This window comes from Urtica dioica, chromosome 4 (genome assembly GCF_054948205.1).
Source record: "Urtica dioica subsp. dioica isolate 48M chromosome 4, U.dioica_male_clone48M_v1_H2, whole genome shotgun sequence".
NCBI lineage: Eukaryota > Viridiplantae > Streptophyta > Magnoliopsida > Rosales > Urticaceae > Urtica > Urtica dioica.
In genome coordinates, this window is record NC_142759.1 from 12,919,364 (window position 1) to 12,940,351 (window position 20,988).

At 39.0% G+C, this 20,988-nt stretch overlaps 3 protein-coding genes across 6 annotated transcripts; all 3 read right to left on the reverse strand.

Moving 5' to 3' along the window:
- Positions 1-8,873: 8,873 nt before the first annotated feature.
- Positions 8,874-10,840, reverse strand: LOC149400558 (transcription factor DUO1-like). 3 transcript variants are annotated; one of them, XM_089611161.1, is made up of 4 exons: positions 10,596-10,840; positions 9,727-10,490; positions 9,405-9,651; positions 8,874-9,318 (listed from the first exon to the last, which is right to left on the reverse strand). In XM_089611161.1, exons 2-4 carry the CDS (start codon positions 9,918-9,920, stop codon positions 8,929-8,931), a joined length of 831 nt encoding a protein of 276 aa, XP_089467287.1. In that variant the 5' UTR covers positions 9,921-10,490; positions 10,596-10,840; the 3' UTR covers positions 8,874-8,928. The 3 variants fall into 3 exon arrangements, with proteins under 3 accessions (XP_089467287.1, XP_089467285.1, XP_089467286.1); XM_089611159.1 differs by having other exon boundaries at positions 9,727-10,495; XM_089611160.1 differs by having other exon boundaries at positions 9,727-9,954; positions 10,113-10,840.
- Positions 10,841-12,028: 1,188 nt separating this feature from the next.
- Positions 12,029-16,856, reverse strand: EMB2766 (structural constituent of nuclear pore). The gene is made up of 9 exons (XM_089613016.1): positions 15,444-16,856; positions 14,704-14,800; positions 14,332-14,410; positions 13,617-13,739; positions 13,268-13,345; positions 12,869-12,972; positions 12,692-12,779; positions 12,520-12,618; positions 12,029-12,411 (listed from the first exon to the last, which is right to left on the reverse strand). The coding sequence occupies exons 1-9, from the start codon at positions 16,726-16,728 to the stop codon at positions 12,319-12,321; spliced, it is 2,046 nt and encodes a 681-aa protein (XP_089469142.1). The 5' UTR covers positions 16,729-16,856; the 3' UTR covers positions 12,029-12,318.
- A 1,457-nt stretch (positions 16,857-18,313) lies between these two features.
- LOC149400560 (uncharacterized) lies at positions 18,314-20,613 on the reverse strand. 2 transcript variants are annotated; one of them, XM_089611030.1, is made up of 6 exons: positions 20,356-20,613; positions 19,955-20,044; positions 19,559-19,675; positions 19,069-19,216; positions 18,883-18,979; positions 18,314-18,803 (listed from the first exon to the last, which is right to left on the reverse strand). In XM_089611030.1, exons 3-6 carry the CDS (start codon positions 19,648-19,650, stop codon positions 18,523-18,525), a joined length of 618 nt encoding a protein of 205 aa, XP_089467156.1. In that variant the 5' UTR covers positions 19,651-19,675; positions 19,955-20,044; positions 20,356-20,613; the 3' UTR covers positions 18,314-18,522. The 2 variants fall into 2 exon arrangements, with proteins under 2 accessions (XP_089467156.1, XP_089467155.1); XM_089611029.1 differs by lacking the exon at positions 19,955-20,044.
- Positions 20,614-20,988: the final 375 nt, after the last annotated feature.

Sequence of the window (20,988 nt, forward strand, 5' to 3'; positions counted from 1 at the left end):
TTTTTTTTACATAATTCGCTACTTTGAACACGCTTTAAGCACATGAATTGGTTTTTTTAGTGAAATTTTAACAATACCCTTAATTTAAACATATATATATACATATATATATATATATATATATATATATATATATATTGGGAAAAATATCCACATTCATGCTAGTCGTCATTTTCAAGCTAGGGTTCAAAACCTCAAGTGAACCAGAGACATTCATACCAGTCGACATTCACACGGCAGATTTTGTTTGACGAAAACGGATTGGAGTCGTGCTCAACCTGGTATGATTGCTAAAGCCCAGTCATCAGGTGAAGCTCGTCGACGACCTAGTTGTTTTTGCGGATTTCCAAGCTTCCTACGCACTTTGTAGTTTGAAGAATACCCTAGCCGAAGGTTTTTTTGGGTGTTCTCGGCATAAGGTATGCTTTTGTTGGTGTTGATTGAATGCGTATACGTTTTTCTTATCAATTCGCTGATCGTTGTTGAGAGTGGATAAATTTCGCAGAAATGGATCTTCAACGAATGTTGGGTTTTAGAGTGGATTGATCCCCGTATGTGTAAGAGATCGGTTCAAGTTATCCCTGGATTATTGAGGAGGATAAACAAACATGAGAAAGAACTCGGCCATGAAAAGGATTTTGATAGTGTTGACGTACTTTAAGTCGAAGGCGATTCAGTGGTCAAGTGGGGCAAAATTGAAGGCGAAATCAAGAAGCTAAAAGTTTTGTTAATGATCATTGTCACTAGGACAAAAAGTAATTTTGAATGCGACAAAAAATCCAATAGTTGCATCCAATGGTCTGGTGGAGAAGATGAAGTGGAGGTCTAGCGGTGGCAGAGGTCTGGTGGCAGTGGTGATTGTTTGGCGGAGGTCTAGTCATGATGGTGATGGTCTGGTTCGAGAGAGGTCAAAGCAGTGCCAGAGAAGACAAAGGCGGAGGTCTGGTGGTGGTCGGTTTGAAGAGCAGAGAAGTAGAAAGGTCTGATTATTTATTTTTTAGAGAGATGAAAATCGAAGAAAGAGGCGGAGAAGAAGAATTTAAATGAGTGTGACCCAATTTTGAGATGCGACTCGTCGCATCCGAAAATAATTAAATTAAAATAAATCCACATCATCAATTGAACAAAAATAAAAGGGAGAAATATATCCCAATTTAAATTTACGACTTTTGGATGTGACCAACCGCATCCAAAAGTCGCGTCCACAGATCTGACAGTCATTGGATGCGACTAGCGACTAGTCGAACACATTAGTCAATACTCTTACTTAAATGAGCGAAAATTTGTAGATTCTCGTTAACCTCATTAGATGCGCCAATACTCTTTTGAATAGGTAACTATTTAAAGTAATCGGAATTATGATGTCGATCGTTATTGCCTTTGGCATTTGTATTGTATTGGTTGTTCACTGTATTGTGTTGCTCACATTTAATAATAAGTATTGGCAATTACAAGACAATAATAACATATTTGGAAAATAGAAAGAACAATAGCATGTTTACACATTCAAAGGTTACCATTGCATACATCAAAATACATTACACTAACATATCACTTCTAAAATCCGGTTTAGAATACCATTGAAAAGTTTAGGCATTACATACATTAAAATAAGATCACTTATAAGAGATGATCATGATATTAATACACATATCACACATCAAAAATAGAATCTCTTATAAGAGATAAGCCATGATATCAATACACATAGCACACATAAAAACAGATCACTTCTAAGATTTGGTAATACCCTACAACAGTCTTGTTATTACTACAAAATAAGTTTTCTATAACAGCACATTTACCTACATTCCTGATCCGTTTCTTTGCTCACTTGTCATCTTATATCTTGAGCTCATATGTATTAAACCAATGTACTCACGAATTTAAGGATGTTGTTACTATCTTCTCATATGAACCAATGTCAATGTTTACTTACCCTTAGGGTATGGGATTGTTGACTTGATTGACTTGGTGCAAATGTGGTTTGACTCGAACTTGGTGCAAATGTGGTTTGACTCGAACTTGGTGCATATTGTGGTTGACTCTGACTTGGTGCATACGGGGGTTGTCTTTGACATTGGCTTTGTTGGTTTAGTTGACTCCTTCGACGTCTCTCTAACAGTGAATACAAATTTGCATTATAAAACAAGTCTATATTTTTTAATCGCAAATATAAATCTCACAAGTTCTTCATGTTTCCTTCTGAAACAAGTATTTGAATTATGCCATTCCTTGCCGCACTAAGAGCATCTTGTGGTCACGTATTTTTTGGCTATCCTAGTTGCGCCGGGTGGTACAACCTTATCATGCTCCATGTGCCTCAAGTTTTTTGGCCTTCCTGGCTCGGCTCTATCGGGTGGTCTTGTCAACGGTGTTTTACTTTTTTTGGTCATTGCTCTATTGGGTTCATCGTAAATATCTTGTACTTGTATGTGTTCTTATATGTCGACGTATGTGAACACATACAAGTACAAGATATTTTTTGGGCTTCGATTTGTGATGAGGACATCTCAAGCATCAATGTGAAGAAAGGCCAATGCACTCATCAACAAATTGGGATGTTTTTTTTTTACTTGTTTTGTAACCTCTAGCTTTTAATTTTCATTACTTGGTGGTTTTTATTTTCTTAGAGGTTTTGGTTATTTATTTTTGTGGTTATGTTTTTTTTTATTCATTTGATTTTTATAACCATTGAATTAGAATATGTAAGGTTTGTGTCTAGAGGTTATTATCTAGACTATATATATATGTGTGTGTGTAAGCTCTAGTATGGGCATCTTGAAATATATATATATATATATATATATATATATATATATATATATATATATATATATATAACATTGAGTGTGTTTGTGTGATTTGAGAGGTATTCTCTTAGCTCTAGAACTTATCAAGAATTTGTGCTCGAAATTATTGTGACGTTCGTCCGATTTGTCGACGGGTATTCCGCAACCCCTCGTGGCATCAATCGATCCATTTTTAATTCGAAGGTTTCCCCGCACGAAAGCTTCGTCTATATCCGAACCTTGCGATAGACGGTCCGCTCAAATTTGAACTCCGACGTATTTCTCCGACGAATTCACATCAAGTGGTATAGAGCCAATTTCTATCAAAGGTGTCCATTTTTTTTTATTTTTTTTTCTCCTCGTAGTTTTGTATCTGCATTTGCAACTTCCAAAAAAAAAAAAAAAAAAAGAAGCAAAAAAAAAAAAAAATCTCTAGAATACTTTCCTCCAGAAAGTTTTGTCCCTCCAGAAAACTTTATTTCTCCAGAAAACTTTTTATTTTTAATATTTTTTGTGTGTTTTAATTTATCTCTTTTCCTTTCCTCCAAAATACTTTCTTCCAGATTATATATCCTAGAATACCTCCAAAAAAAAAAAAACAAAAAAATAAAGTAAAAAAAACCAAAAAAAAAAAAACAAAAAAAATAAAAAAAAAAAAACAAAAAAAAAAACAAAAGAAGAAAAAAAAATGTCTTACGATGGAAACAACGACGACATGCCGAGGAATTTTGAATTGCTCCAAGGTTTTATTGAAGATATGAATAAGAGATTCACCATCCTCGAAGAAGCCATACTACGACCTCCCGCACCACCACAAGTTCCACCACCGCAACTTCCACCACCACGAAGTCCTAACCCACCGGCCGCGAGAGGACAACCAAGGTATGCACTCCGTCAATATCCCGACGAGTCCGAGAGCGATGATCAAGGCGAATACCGACTCCATCGACAAGACTATCAACGTCGAAGACATCGGCGAATACAATCGCCACACCAAAATGGCGTCCAAGACGATGAACGGGGGTCGGAAAGAAGTTACGGCCGATATCGAAATCACAATCGAGATGAACTAGCCAACGTCCGAATGAAGGTTCCTCCCTTCTATGGGAAAAATGATCCCGAAGCCTTTCTAGATTGGGAGAGAAAAGTCGATATATTTTTTGGCGATCGACGTTGTTCCGAGGTAAGCAAAGTCAAACTCGCGTCCCTTGAGTTTTATAACTATGCTTTGGTTTGGTGGGATCAAATGGTATTAAATAGAAGAAAAAATCGCGAACCCGCCATCGACACATGGGAGCAAATGAAGTCAATCATGAGGAAAAGATTTGTGCCAAGCCATTACCACCGAGAAATTTATACCAAACTTCAACGACTCAACCAAGGAAGCCGAAGTGTGGAAGAATACTACCAAGAGATGGAAATGTTGATGAGCCGCGCCGACATCGAGGAGGACCGAGAACAAACAATGGCTCGATTTCTAGCCGGGCTCAATATCGACATCGCCAACGAAGTAGAGCTCCACCACTACGTAGAGCTTGAAGAAATTGTCCACATGGCAAATACCATCGAGAAACAATTAAGAAGAGGAAGCAATCGATCTTTCAAGACGGCCGAAAAGACTCCTTGGAAGACGCCCTACTAACAACGAGAAGATAAATGATCAAACTCCTCCAAAATAGTGGTTCCACCATCGTCCACGCCACTCACTCATGATGTTCAAGACAAGACCGCCATCGAAACGTCAAGAAATAGTGACATAAGGTGTTTCAAATGCCAATGACGAGGGCACATCGCTAGCCAATGTCCAAACAAGCGCACCATGATCTTGACGGAAAATGGAGAGTACACCACCGATGAAGAGTCGACGGAAGAACAAGAAGAGAACGAAGAAGACATGGCCAATGACATTCCAAAAAGTCTTACACTTGTGAATCGTCGGTCCTTAAGTGTGCTCGCTAAGGAAGATGACGACGCTCAACGAAAAACAATCTTCCAAATGCGGTGCTTCATCAAGGACAAGGTATGTAGTTTGATCATTGATGGTGGTAGTTGTACCAACGTGGCTAGTACTACCTTGGTTGACAAGTTTGATTTATCGATGACCAACCACCCACGACCATACAAGCTCCATTGGCTCAACGATAATGGAGGTGTGAAAGTTGTTCAACAAGTTGTCGTTCCATTTAAAATCGGACTATATGAAGACAATGTTCTTTGCGACGAGGTTCCAATAAAGGCCGGACATTTACTACTCGGACGGCCATGGCAATTCGACCGGAAGGTATCTCACAACGGCTTCACCAACAAGTACACTTTCCGCCACAACCACCACGACATCACTTTGTCACCACTTTCTCCAAAAGAAATTTTCAAAGACCAGCAACAAATGTGCCAAGAAAGTGAGGTAATAATAATAATAAAAAATTAAAAAAAAAAAGAAATAAAGGAAAAGACAATTTGATTTGAGGGCAAATCCTTCTCAACCCGGAGGGAGTGACGAGGACATCTCAATCATCAATGTGAAGAAAGGTCAATGCACTCATCAACAAATTGGGATGTTTTTTTTTTACTTGTTTTGTAACCTCTAGCTTTTAATTTTCATTACTTGGTGGTTTTTATTTTCTTAGAGGTTATGGTTATTTATTTTTGTGGTTATGTTTTTTTTCATTCATTTGGTTTTATAACCATTGAATTAGAATATGTAAGGTTTGTGTCTAGAGGTTATTATCTAGACTATATATATGTGTGTGTAAGCTCTAGTATGGGCATCTTGAAATATATATATAACATTGAGTGTGTTTGTGTGATTAATTTGAGAGGTATTCTCTTAGCTCTAGAACTTATCAAGAATTTGTGCTCGAAATTCTTGTGGCGTTCGTCCGATTTATCGACGGGTATTCCGCAACCCCTTGTGGCATCAATCCATCCATTTTTAATTCGAAGGTTTCCCCGCAAAAAAGCTTCGTCTATATCCGAACCTTCCGATAGACGGTCCGCTCAAATTTGAACTCCGACGAATTTCTCCGACGAATTCACATCAATTTGGGGATAAGAAATTTTTAGGGATTCGATTTGGGGTTAATAAATTTCTAGGACTTCGATTGGTGATCTGGCCATGGTCGCTGGTGCGCTTCGCGGTCGCTGGTGCGCTTCGCGGTCGTGGTGCATGTGGCGGTCGTCGGGGTGGAATGGCGGAGCTGAACGTTTTGGTGTGAGGGTCGGAGGGTTAAAGAGGGTGAGAGAGAGTTGAGATTTATTATTTAGCCACGACTTGTCGTGGCTATCTCCGAGAATAAAATTTGTGACTGTTGTCACTGTTTGTTGTAGTGGTCTCACTCAGAATGTAGCATTCTGCTACGTACTCAAGTTCCTCGTGGACATGTTGTATGCAAGCAATTGCATGGGCACATGGCATACCTATATTACATATGAGGTAGTAGTGCATAGGCGTTTTCTATTCATTTTGGATGCAAGAAAGATCGGAGAAGCTGATGCGCTCGTGGCGAGACTTGAAATTTCAAAGCACCTAAATTTTCCCCTTGGTTTTCATGGCTTCTCGGCACCTTATGGCTCAATTTAATGTCACTTGTTACAACTTTGATTTCATGTTCGTGGATTGTAAGTAGTGAATTAATATTTTGATTTAGGGAAATGATTTTCGTAACTGTTATCAGTGTCAGCGGTAGTGATGTACGGCATTAATAGTCAGTTGTGTTTTTGTGGTCCCATTTATTTATAATGTATTATGCACATCACAGTAGCGTTGATAGCGCTGTTAGCGATCTTAAAGATTAGTTCTCTTTGATCTAAGGTAGTTCTCCTCTCTTGTGAATAAGAGCGTCCTATGGATGGATCCACGTAAAGCCCCGGCCTCCACCACAACTTTAAAAAATTAGCACTATTACGATGACTTTCTGGCGTCAAAACGCTCTCCAAAAGTCGTCGGAGATTTTTGGGTGGGTGAAGTATGAACCAGAGAAAGAAAAGAGAAGAGAGAAGGAGAGGAGAGATGATAGGAAAAGCAACGAAAATGTAAGATAAAAAAAATAAAAAAAAAAGGGAAAAAAAGCAACGACAAGTGTATTTTTTTATTCTTTTTCATTTTCTTTTTATATATTCTTTATATATATAATATGATATTATGTTTTGGAAGATTTTCAAATTCTCCGGTGAGACCCAAAAATAAGTCTATCTTCTATATATATAATTGATTTATTTTCTAAATCTCTTTTTACATATATATATATATATATATATAAGAAAAATAAATCTTAAATCCTATTGTTTATATATTAGTTGTGTTTGTTTAATTATTTTAGTGAAAAAAAGTAGATCATATATAAAAAAAATAAATATTTTCAAGTTATATTTATAACATTTTTTCGTCGTAATTTTCATCGGCCACATCGATTTTCGTCGACTGCTACAATTTTTATGGACAATTTTTTTTTCACAATATTCTCGTCGCAATTTTCAACGACCACTAATTTTTTTAATTTTCGGGAGGATGAACGAAGAATCAACCACCAACATTTCAATCATTTAATGTCACTATAAGCAATAAGAGAATCGGCAACCTCGTTGATTTCCTAAAAAGTAGTCTTTGTTGATATATTTAATCAAGGATAATTTTGATATTTATTTATTTATTTGGTAAGTATTTTTTTTTATTCGAAATCAAGTCAGTTTATATTTTCATGAAGATATTTTATACAACTTATATTTTATACGTAAGCAAAAAAATAATTAAATAAATTGTCAGCCACCCTCAACTCTAATTTTTGGTTCCTCCCCTGCTCAGTATCCAATACGAGATTTAAGAAAATAAAAGGGGAGAAAAATAAGGATATTATTAATTTTGTCTCTATACTTACCAACATTTAGTCATGTGGTTAAATTGTGCATTTTTCGAGTTGTTTCGACTCTTGTTGTCTGCAATAACTAGAGTGAGATTCAACTAGATGTTAACAACGTTTTTTTAAATGGCGTGCTCGGTGAGGACGCTTTCATGCTAAGTAAGTCATTGATCTCCTCGACAAAGTCAATCTCGCCGGAGTCAAGCCATGATCTAGTTCTTCTGCATCAAATCAGCATCTACCCAAGGAGGGTGGCGAGCCAATTGAAGATCCATATTTGTTTAGAAGCATGATCTTGGCACTTCACTACATCACCCATTACAAGGCCTGACATTTCGTCATAGTGAACAAATTGAGCCAGTTTCTGAACAAACAGATATCTATTATCTAAATAAGAAACTCCAACCAATACATAAAAGAGAAATATACAATTAAAATATGAAATTTATACTTGACCAAGAAAGTATCGCATATGGTGATTTCAGTTTGTCAAGAACTATTCCAGACGAAAATACAGAAAATGTCCACAATCATATAGACATGAGCGGACTAAAAGGAACTACTGGATATGCTGCTCCATGTATTTTAACATATTTCTCATGTTCTATACTCGAGATTATTATAGAAAGAAAAAAAAAATTCATTAAAACAACTAAACGTGAGATTTCGTAGAATAAGGCATGGGAATCGAGGTATCAATGGAAGGAGATGTGTCTAGTTTCGGAATCTTCTTGCTCGAGATGTTCACGGGAAAGAGACCCAACAGCAGAAACTTACTTTTGAGGAATTAAAAGTAATGAAACCTCAGACACACACTATCTTCAGCTCATGTCTTTCAATGTAACCCACAGTGATCTATTTCCATTGTTTTGCAGGAATTAAAAGTAAGCCTAGCCTCCCCAACTAGCTTTTTTGAGGAAGGTATTCGATCGAGGTCATCGTACGGATTCTTTCAGCGTAATTTTTCCATTGTACCAGCGAATTATAAGTTATAATTTGATGTACGAATATGAACTTCAAACCGACGAGTGTAAGCTCTATATGTTCATTCACTTCAAAGTAAATCATATGTAATATTTAGAAAAATATAAAAAATAAAAATAAAAACCTCGAACTGAAGGCTCATTCTACGCCTCCGGCGGCTTAATCTGAGCCCTAATGCTGGCTCCAAGCTCAACCGCGTCTTTCATCTGCGATATCATACAACGACAAGAAGCAATGATAATAACAATGATCTAAAAGAAGTACAAATTAGATTTTGGGTTTTGCTCATGGGATCATCAGAGGTCGGAAGGGCTCGGGAGAGGCTCGATTTGGTCGAACATGTCGACCGGGAAATCATCGAAGAAGCAATCGGGCGCGGTCGTGGATTCGTCCTCGACAAACAGAGGAAATTCGTGCCCGGGCCCGAACACGTCGTAGCAAGGGTCGAGCCCGGCCAGGATATCGTGGCTCTCAGCCGAGAACCCGGGCTCGGGCTGTTCTATCTGGGCCTGAAGAGGAGGATAGTAAGTAGACACGGGCCTAGGATCATCGGACTCCTCGGCTCGGTGCTGGTCCTGAGTACACAAACCCTCCTCGAAGCTAACCAGCCTCGGCCCAAAAAGATCCGGCAGCGACACCATTCGCATCGTCTCATCTCCTTCCGACGAAGAAGATAAAACTCCCACCTTCAAAAACAATCACAAGGTTTTTTTACTTGGAACAATAAAAAAGCATTTTATGAGAAAGTAAAATTCATCCCAATAAGCGTTACCTCGGAAATAAGTGGCTGCTCTTCTTCTTGCTCGGACATGGCGTTGCGAGGCTTGGAAGACGAAGAAGAAGAAGTGTTGGAGTTGTGAAGAAGCCTCGCGAGCCTCTTCTGACGGCTGCTCCAGAAATTCTTGACGTCGTTGTCGGTTCGGCCGGCCAAATACGTGGCAATCCTCGCCCACTTGTTCCCGAACTCGCTCTGTAACTCTATCACCACTCTCTCCTCCTCCAGAGAAAACTTGCACCCACTGAAAACCTTTTTTCTTTAAAAAAAAAAAATACTGTGATTCATTTGAATGGGATTTTAAAGTTAATTAGACAACCTCTTCAAGTTGGGGCGGAGCTTGTTGACCCATCGGAGACGGCACGATTTCCCGGTCCTCTGAAGAAGCCCTTTGGATCGAATGGAGCTCCAGTCTCTCGGGCCGTACTTGCTGACGTGGCTTATCAGCACTTCGTCTTCTTCGGCCTTCCATGGTCCTTTTCGTATGCCTTCCACTTCTCTGTTTCCCTCCATTTTTCTTTTTTTCTATTCACTCGTCTTTGTTGATCTGTGGAGCGTTGGTTTTTTTTTTGGGGCGTAAGACCGAAAGATCAAAAGCTTGTGTTTGTGTAGTCTTTTTGAATTGTCTGATAAATTTTCAATTTTGTTTTTGAAAAAATTAGATATATAATTGATTTTTAAAAATACAAATGTTTGTAAGTGTACGTGTGTGTTGTAGTGGGGGTTATGGCGGTTATTGACACCCCACGTCTCTGTTCCACTTCCAACTCCAAGTCTGACCAAGAAGTGAGAAGGCGAAGAAGAAGATCGGCAATGGCGGGTCGGAGAGACGTTCCGTTGATGTGAGACAACTCTCGTTCGAGTCACAGCCGCCATAGCTATCGGGATATTCCTCGGCTGTCTCTCCGCTTCCTTCTTCCCCAAGGGCCTTCTCCTCCCAAACACCGCTTCGTCTCTCAATCGCCGCCTCGTGGATTCCATTTCTCAGGAAACTAGGGTTTCCGAACTTTTATTGCTCTGCCTCTGCTTTGCGATGCGAATCGAAAGCGTTTTTCTGCCTCTCGATCTATAGGTCGGTTTGGCCTGGACTTCATGCGAATCGCCAGACAGGATCAACATTCTGAAGTCGGAGTTTATCGCCGAGCAAGACAAGAGCGCCGATTTGAAGAAACAGATCAAAGAACTAACCTCGAAGCTCCAATTCGCGGAGCAACAGAAAGGCCAGTCACAGAAGCAAGTCGAGCTTCTCGGCCTCCGATCCAGACCCGGCCCGTTCGGCTCCGTCAAGTCCTCCCGAACCAACCCGACCGTAATCCCGAACGAGTCAGCGAACCCGAAGCTCGCCGAGAGCTCCTCAAACGAGTCGCGATCGACAACCAGCTCGTGCTACTGGACATTTGTTTTATTGTACAAATGTTTTACATAGTAAAAAATAAGTGATGTCTCACACTAACAATATTACTTACTTCATCACCTATATTTATTGAATTTTTTAATTATATATTTATTATTGGATATCATTTGGTATGGTAAACGGTATATCATTGGTATAATAGGTGGTAAGTATTGCTATCTTTATACGTACCAATCGATATATCAAGTCGTCGATAATCTATATATTAGTAAAATCATAACTTATGTCGCTAGCCCCAAACCATTATTTCTACAGTTTCCAATTTGATATCCCTATTTTGTAACACAAAATCTACACTCATAATATTATTGCTAAATAAATAATGGACCAAAAAAACATATTGTCACGAGTTTGGCAACCCAAACATTTTCTTTTCCCTCCCTCTCTCTCTGGCTAGCTTCTTTTCTTGGGACAGAAACTTCTCCAGTGCATTGACATCACGGCCTTAAGTCATTCTTCCTGAGATTAAGGTGTTAGAAAACGCAACATCAGTTAATATGACATAAATATCCTCTTTGACAGGGTTTTGCTTGTTCCAAAAGTATAAGCTGTACTAAGTACTAAACACTAAAGGAAATGTGAAGTACATGTCGGAGAGTTTTAGAAACATTGGTAACAAATGTTTTTGGGTCACACTTTAAGTACATACTGCAGAATTTATCTTTAGTAGTCAAGTCATATAATGTACTTCCAACTCTGATGGCTTAATTGCATGCCCACTTAACTCGTGTATAACTATCCCCTCTGTTTATGATCTTGAATATAAGTTTTTTTTTTGTCTGAAAGTGGGCTGGGAACGAAGTAGCTTGTCTTGATTTGTTAGGCCACAACTAAAGGACTTTGAAGTTTGAAAACCAGTGCAGTGTTTCTTTGGCGCGAAGACTGAAAACGAAATCCTTTATTTGTGGCCGGATGCGAAACTCGACAAGTTGTTAGGCACCGAAATCTTGTGAAACACATTACAGTTTGCTCCAGCATCGATAACCAAGGTAATGTAATCAAAGGCCTAATCTCTGAGTTTATGGAAAATGGTAGTCTGGTAAGCTTGTTGCACGCAAACCCACAAGCAGAGAGCCATTGTCCTTTAGCTTTGTCAAAGAGAATCGACATTGCTATCGATGTGGCCTGGAATTTATCTTCACAGAATATCGAACCTCCAATAGTACATTGTGACTTGAAGCCGATAAATACTCAATAATATAAAAAATTAGAAATTTATGACCATTAAACCAAAACACCCAACCAAATTATTTGAAAAAAAAAAATACAACACGTTAGTGTGTTCTTTCATTAGCATTGATGCAGAGAAAAGTGAATGAGTGAAGCTACCTTGAATCTTCCTGAAAATAGTCAGTCACCACAAAACGTGTGTATATAATAATAATAATACACGTCGAAATTGTAAATAGGTATAACAGAAGTGACCTATGCATACACCACCCTCGTACTTCTAGAGAGAAGTATAAGAACCAAAAAAAAAAAATTAAACTAAAAAAATCAGGACATCCAGAATTTGGGGCCGGCCAGTTGGCGATCCCCAGCAGAACCTTGACTTGACAGCTTCTGAATGCGGGTCGAAAATTCTTCAGCCTAGCAAGAAAATAAAACATTGAAAGAACATCACCGGAGAATTTTGGGTACCAAATGCCATGTCTCCTATAAAAAAAATGGGGAAGAAAGAAGAACACGGACGCTAACCTTTTCATCGATCCACATCAACGAACTCAGCTGATTGTTTAAGATTTTGACAACGGCATCGAGTGGAGTCATTGAATCGTTTGTATCAAGCTCTCCTCCCTTGGAATATAAGGCCAAAAATGTTTGAATGAGTGGATTAAGATTGATAAATTTGTAAACTAAAAAGTGTTACCTGGTTGGCATTTAGGGTCTCGATGATTGTTTTTATCTGCTCCGTCATCTGTTCCATTTCCCTCTCTAAAAACTCAGCCTGCTCATACCTACAACCCAGAAAGATCACAACATTTATCGAGAACAATGATTTCAGAGAAGAGTGGGACAAGATTGAAATGAAGAACCAATCACTGACATAGCATCTCGCGTAGAAGCAGCTTCGTCATCGAGCAGTATGCTACGCTCATCCTTGTAGATGCGCTCAGCTTCTCCTTCCATGCTCTCCAAAGCCTTGTCGACCTAATGATGCATGAAATATGTATCATGGTTTTTTTTTTTTTTTTTAAACACGGCAAGGAGAGAGAAAAATTACTAGAGATATTGGAAGCACAAAACTACCAAAATCTTAATGCCATTTTTCTATTTATCTTTTATGTTTAATGGTGCTAATTAGTATCTTTAAGCCGAAGTTTTCATATCGCTTCTAATTATAGCCCTTGTGCTTCATAGACGATCACGATGTCAATGCAATAAATAATAGATAAATGAATAAAACGACATGCAAACAATTCAGGCAGAAGCCAAATGTAAATACCTCCTGTTGATGCGTCTCAATCAACTCTAGTTGCCGCTCCAAGTTAGCTTGAGTCTCTACCACTTTTGCCACTTCAATCTGATGAATTCAAGTTTGGGCATTAGGTGAATTATCAAGGAAAATGGCTGATTTTGAGCATAATATGGAAATGGAATAATTAACAAATCATAATAAGCTAAGCAAGACTAGAAAATTCTTTAGATGATAACAATAAAAAGATATCAATCATGAAGGTGGTCCATGATTCTATCATAGAATATTTACAAAGTCAACAGTTGACAGAAATTGTACATTATACTTAATTCCTCTGTACATTGCACAAGCACACGAATGTGAGCAAACAGATTACCTCAAGGCTTAGAAGAACATCGCGATTATGTAAAATCCTCCGGTCCCACTCAGCAATTGCATTAGCCTGCTTCCTAAATTTCCCAGTACGTTCTTGCAACTCAGAGTTCCACTCCTTGATGATCTAATACACAGAGCTGAAATGATTACAAAATATATGACGGATAAAAATGCACAAGCATACTAGGCAGCTATGTGCTGCATAGTTTAGAATTATTCTCTTGTCGTGTGTCCACATTCCAGGAAATTCACCCTATCATGGATTTTACTTATAAAAAATATCACATATACCTTTTTAATAATCCTAATCTGGAAAATCAAATGCAAGCAAGCCACAAAAATGATCAATAGAAAGATTGTAAAATTTCTAATACATGGTCCAAATTTTAGTACTCCAATGCATCATCTACCTTGGTAGTCAAACTTGAACTATCCTTTCAAAAAAGAATTGGACGTTAGAGCATAACAAACAAAGAACATGTACTGCTTGGATGGTGGAATCCGTATCAACTTAAATCAACACACAAGAGAATGCCCCAAGCTTGTAGGATAGGGGTAGACAGTGAATCAGAGGATACAGAGATTTATAGAAACATTTTGACACACCCGTCTTTTATACAATTTCTTCTTGCATATAAACAGATACGAGAGTGAAAATTTAGTAACCATGAATAATGCAAACAATGAAGCAATTAGGATTCAGCATGGAGGAATACCTCTTCGACAGTTTTCCCGGTAATCTCGGATGGTAATTTTGGTGTAGTAGAAACTGCCGCAGTGAGACTAGTGGTTGTCCTACAGAGAAATCAAAGCAAAAGTGCAAACATGAGCAAATACTCCTAGCCCTTACTAAGGAAATGACATCATGCTAATTGACGGCTTGCGTTGGTTGTCTCAGCTATCATGTACTGGCACGAAAGAAGTACTCAATGTTCATAATAAAAATAGGTACTGGTAGGACAAACCTTAGCCATTCCGACTCTTTCTAGTTCACCGAGACAATATTTGTACCAACTAAGGAACACATATGGGTGTGAGTGATTTGTTCCAATAAAAGGTAAAAGGTCAGCAAGGTTAAAAGTACATACCCGCTACTTGTCGCCACAGCTAGAGATGATGATGGCTGAGTTGTAGTAGTGCCAGTAACGGATGGCGTTATGGCTGCAGATGTTGAGGCAGAGACACCTGCAGATATGAAATATCATCATCGATACAACAATAACACGTAGAACCATAAAGCTATTTCAACTAAAGCCGTCGAATCTCACTCTCCAAGAAGAAAGAATCTAAAGAGTGTGAAAGATGCAAAAGTATAAAACAGAGACGATATTAATTGAAATGTAGCTGAAACAAGATTGACCCGTATGTATACAACTATTAGCTCTTTTATTATGTACAATTACTATGTCATCATTTTGTATATGAACCCACTGAGGTAACAATAATCTTATACAAGTTTTAAAAAAACAAACAAATAATTATCTAATAAAATAAATAGAAAAATGTGTGCAAAGGGCAAATGATAATTGAGAAATCCAATAATCCATTTGCCCAAGTTGCAAATTTTCAATCATGTGCAAAATCCAATACCAGCGCAGCCAAAGAACACATAAAAAACATATTGTGTATCTTTGCAATATCTAACCTTGAATTGAAAATGCTTTATATAATCACTATAGATGTGAGCCGGTTTAAATTTTAGGATGGGTATACGTTATAGTAAATGGCAGTTAGTTAAGGGGTGATTTTATAATAATTAGTTATACACTGAGTGATTAGTATAAGTATTCCCACCACAAAGATCTTAACAAGGCCATGAAAAACTCACCGATGGAAGGAGAAGCAGCGAGGGATTGAGCAGGAGTCGACAGCGAGAAACTCGGAGCCGATCCAGAAGAAGCCGCGGACGCCGGTTTCGCGGAAAAACCGCTGAAATTGAAGGCCGTCGAGGTCGCAGGCGTTGCTGTGGCACTCGCGGTGGTGGTCGAAGATGTTGTCGGTGCAGCACTGAAAGCCGGCATCGAAAAAGAAGACTGAGTGGCTCCGGTTGAGGCCGCTGGAGTGGAAATGGCGGTCGTGGTTGTGACGGTCGAGAACGAAGAAACTGCCGGCGAGGAAAACGACAACGGAGTTGGCTTCGCCGCAGCAGCGGTCGACGAAGACAGGCTGAAAGACGGCATCGACCCGAAGGAGAATCCAGATGACGAGGAGGCCGCGGCCGATGCCGGAGCTGGCGTGGTCTTGAGCAAAAACGCTGAAGAAGAAGCCGCGGAGAACGGAGAAACGAAGCTCGGCGCTGAAGAGGAAGAAGATGATGAGCCGAACAAGGTTGCTGGGGTGGCTGACGAGCCAAACAGCGAAGCTGACGAGGTTCCTGATGATGAAGCTGCCGCGCCGAAGAGAGTTAAACTGGTGCTTGAAGAAGATACCGGGGCGCCGAACAAGCTCGTTGTCGCAGCAGAAGATGAAGATGCGGGCGCGCTGAACAAGGTCGTCGTCGTGGCTGCGGAGCCAGATGTCGGAGCCGCCGAGCTGAACAACGAGGAGCTAGAAGCCGGAGCTGAGACCGGAGTTCCAAATAGAGGAGTGCTCAAAGCCGAGCCGAATAGTGAAGACGCCGGAGCCGGAGATGACGCCACAGCCGAGCCGAATAGTGAAGACGCCGGAGCCGGAGATGACGCCACAGCCGAGCCGAATAGTGAAGACGCCGGAGCCGGAGATGACGCCACAGCCGAGCCGAATAGTGAAGACGCCGGAGCCGGAGATGACGCCGCAGCCGAGCCGAACAGCGTAGTCGCCGAAGCCGGAGCCGGCGATGATGCAGGAGCCGTGGCTCCGAAGGAAGGCGCCGGAGAGGATGCGGCAGTGCCGGCGCCGAAGCCGAAGAGCGACGCAGAAGCGGCGGAGCTAGGGTTTGAAGAGGCGAAAGGGGAAGAAGAAGAAGCGGTGTTGAAGGCGAAAGAGAAAGCTGGAGAGGAAGAGGACTGAGTGGACTGAGCCGAGGCGGAGGATCCGAATGAGAAGCCGGTCGACCCGGCCGTGGATCCGAAACCGAAGCCTGAAGTTGACGACTGAGTCGCCGATGCGCTCGATCCGAACGAAAACCCAGACATCTCTCTCTCTCTCTCACACACACAATTGTTTCGCTTTCGGTGAGGGTTTTAGAACATTTGGGGGGTTTTGTTTGAAAAGGAGCGATTTTTGCCGGTCGAAATTTTTGGTTAATAATTTTTTTTTTTCCTTCCCCAAAAATAAAGTTAACATTTGCTAGCTTAATAAATTGCGGATCTTGGTTTCATTGGGGATATAGGTTTTATTTATTTGTTTATTACAATGTCGATACAAATACAAATTCTAAATGTACATCATGAAATTAGAACTTAATAATAGATTTATACTTTTGTTAATAAAATAATTAAACAAAAGAATTGTAAATTTTGAAAAAGAAAAGATTACTGAGATTATTGAAGATTTAACTAATTATAACTCATTACTGTTGATGCTGATTTCGGGATCGTCAACAATCACAAATATTTCTACGATATATTTGCTTTATTTAATAATATGTCTCAAAAGACTTCGTATAAGAAACATAAATGAAATCTCAATTTAATTAAAGAGAAATATTAATACGAAATATAGAAAGAATAAGCTTTTATTACTAATAAATAATTACAGTTGGACAAAGTGTCGAGGTTGAGAAGGCGAATTCAACCAGGACTAGAGAATTTGAATACAGATATTTAAAGATTGAGTCGAAGCTTGTACGTGCGTGAAAATGAATACAACAGTTTTCATTTATAGGCGGAAAAAAGATCATCTCTCGGACACGTATTGATCAGCTCGTCTTCGCCACGTTGCAGGTTGGTCAATTCTCAGATCCGGTCTTCTCGGCGGAGTTTCAGCTTGACCATGACTTCGCTACTCGACTGGTTCAATGCGGGCGATCTGCTCTCTTTGGCGACCTAAGCTTGGGTTTCTTGCTCAGAGTCAAGCTGAATCATTTATTGGGCTTTGGCCGAACCAAGGTCCAATAAATAATAAATATTATTTAAAAAAAAATTATACCCCCACAATTATTATTTCATAAATAATTCATTTTGTAGTTATAACTTATAACTAATAACTATAATAATAGCTTTCTTACTTCAAATTAAATTTAAGACGATTCAATCTTTCGAGCCCACTTTTTCTCTATTATTTATGTTAAGACTTTGCAAAAACACAAAATCACACAGAAATGAACAATTCACAATATCGAACTGGATCTTGAACAAAACTTGCGCTGAAAGTAATCTTTTGGATTAACGCGCCAAAAACAGAGAAAAGAAAGAAGAATAAATAAGAAGACGCAATTTATCCTGGTTCGGATTCAACTTGAATCATAATCCAATCGGAGCTCGAGAGAGTCCTCTTGTCGATCCACTATCTTCAAACAATGTACACAAGATTACGATTACAGATAATCAAACCAACTCGCAGATGTAGCTTCATCTTCACGCCAGCTCGATCTTCACGATCTCGTCGAGCTCTCTCGAAATTTCTTTTGATCTCTCACGCTCACTTGATCACAGAATCTCTCTCTAGGTTTCTCTCAGTAATATCTCAATTTGATACAGAATGAATTGAATGACTAAAACTAATGCCGAATCTTGGTTTCTCCACAATTTCCCTCTCCTATTTTCTTTTGGTTCAAAATTTCTGCATTATGTTTCTTTGCTATTCCCATATCAACCAGTTTCTTCTCTTTTTCTTCTTCATAAATAAAGACAAGGATGATGGTTAAAATGTAATAGCATTTTGCTCATTTGCCACCACAAATGACCGTTCACAATTAAAACTAACACTGACACAAACATATAAGCACACTACTTTAAACAAAAGCTTTGGCCGAAAAATCCAAAAGGTCAAACCGAGCAGGCTCGGACAACGATCACGATAAGCGAGAGCACAACGGAGAGAAGGAACGAAGACGTGACTTTCTCTTTGAAAAACTCGTCGCAGCCTCCGAAGACGCTCGGTTTCTCTATCTCTCCGCTTTGAACCATCTTGTTCATAAGGGACTGAAAGCTCTCAATCAGATCTGCGATTTTCGACTTTGCCATCTCCCAAATCCTCTGCAACATCGCCGCGGCGAAGTCCGCTCCTCTTGCGGCGGAATCTCGGCTCTCGTCTTCACTGCATTGGCCTGAATACAAAAATTGCAGACAATAAGAAAAAGTAATATATGTGATTTGGAATCGAACGCGTCATGATAGAGTTCAGACCTAGGAAGAGAGGCTTTTTCCCGAGCTCCTGAACGAGCTCGTTCTTCATCATCGCGGCCCACATGACTTCATCGGACGCCAGAGAGACCACGAGCTTCTGCGATTCCGTGTTGACAGAACCGTGTTATCGTCCCGATCGTTATTTTTTTTTTACGGAAATCGGGTTTTTTAAGGGAAATCGGTTACCTTGACGAAAGGGTCAACTTGCCAGAGTTGGAAAGCGCGGTAGAGCATTTCGAGCCCACAAGAGATCAGCAGTTTCGAGGTCGGAGAGTTCAACAACTGGACAACAGAGTTCGGCTGGGACCGGTCCGGGGACGCGGTAAGGACGAAGCTGGTCATATTGCCAACAACAAAACACGGAAAGTTCGTTTGAATCTAGATAGCGGAGTCATCTGTGATTTTTATACATGGTTTTTTTAACGGAAAACTGATTTATTGAACATATGAAGTAAACCGCGAAATCCTGATCTGCCTGTTATTCGATAAAAACCTAAAATGACTAACAATAAAGTATGAGCTAATAATTTATTTCTCGTATTGTGGATACTATAAGAAGGCTGATCGTGACAGCGAGGCTACTTTGCCACTCACAATACCATGTCAATATGGTCTGGTTTAGGGTTTATGATTTAGGGTATTGCAATCGAGAAGTTCAGGAGTGAGTTTTTGTTACCTCTCCAGAACGGAAATTGCGAAATTGACCTCCGGATGGGACGGAACGGGTCCAAAAACATAGTCAGAAAATCGAGGGCAATTCTTCTGCATGGTCAACCTGATCTCTGCTCCGATACTGTTTCGGAAAAATGCAAACATCAGAATTACCATCAAGTTTATACTTTTATTTCTTTTCGAGACAGCTTTAATAACACATGAGAACTTCTGGTTTTGATTCAAATGCTCAAACAAGTGAATCTCAGCAGACTAGAAATCAAGAGAGAAACTCGAAAATTATACCAAATTAACACTTGAAAGAGAATAAAGGCCTTTATGAGATAAAATCTTCTCATTAAAAAAAAAAAACTGAAATCATTTTGCTATATCCACTGTGATTCAACAGTTACAAACTTACAAATACTAAATTATCACTTCAAAATATAATTTATCTGGAAGCGCCTTTTTTTCCATCATATGATATACATCACCTGAGAAAAAACTAAACCTGCAAATTGCAATATAAATAAGAAGATTCAACATTTGCTTTTTCTACATATCTCAAAAGCTCTCATTTACAATAGTATCCTCTCTAAAGACTAAAAATGAAATTAATTTGTCCACCAAACAATCCTCACACATTACCAGACACAAAAGCTATTTAGTTATTTTACAAAATGAAATTCGCAGCCCTGAGCTCCCACCGAAATGAAAGGAACAACATGCAAAGACTTAATAAATTCTTTATTTATTTTTTTTTTTTTTGCCCTGAAGAACAGATCTATAAGAAATAAGAAACACGGGAAGATGGGAATATACCAACTGAGAAACTCTTCTAAAGAAATTTAGGAGCCTCAATGCTGTTAAAGCCGTTTCTCAGATGAAAATAGAGAAAACCTGCGAGGGTATTTCGGACACGTCGCTACCGGGAAAAATTAGAGCCGAACGCTTAGAAATGGATATATGAGAGAGATATCAGAATATCATTGTTCTTTTTAGTATCTCTTTCGCTCTCTCAAATTATATTATATTATCTTTACATATTGGCCTTCTTCGGGAAGGATTAGGAGTGCTTTTTATTTTATATTCAACAGGAACCCGATTACACAGTTTCTGCTCCGCGTCATATGTTTTAAATTGAACCACGTCAATTAATATATATTTTTTTTTTAGAAATAAAAAAAAAAAAAAAAATTGGTAAATTGTTTTTAGAATAATTGTAATTATTAGCATAAACAAATTTAGTGATTGACGAAATTGATATGAAAACATAAATTTTAGAGGTTTTCTGTTTTAATATATAAAATTCTATAGGAATTAAATAAAATAGCATACATATCTCACACATAAAATACATTTTTTGTATCTCCTGAACTGTATTTACAGAGCATATTGTCATGCATTTTGAGTCAAATTTTATTCCTACTACTAAACTGCGAGGAAGTAAATTTT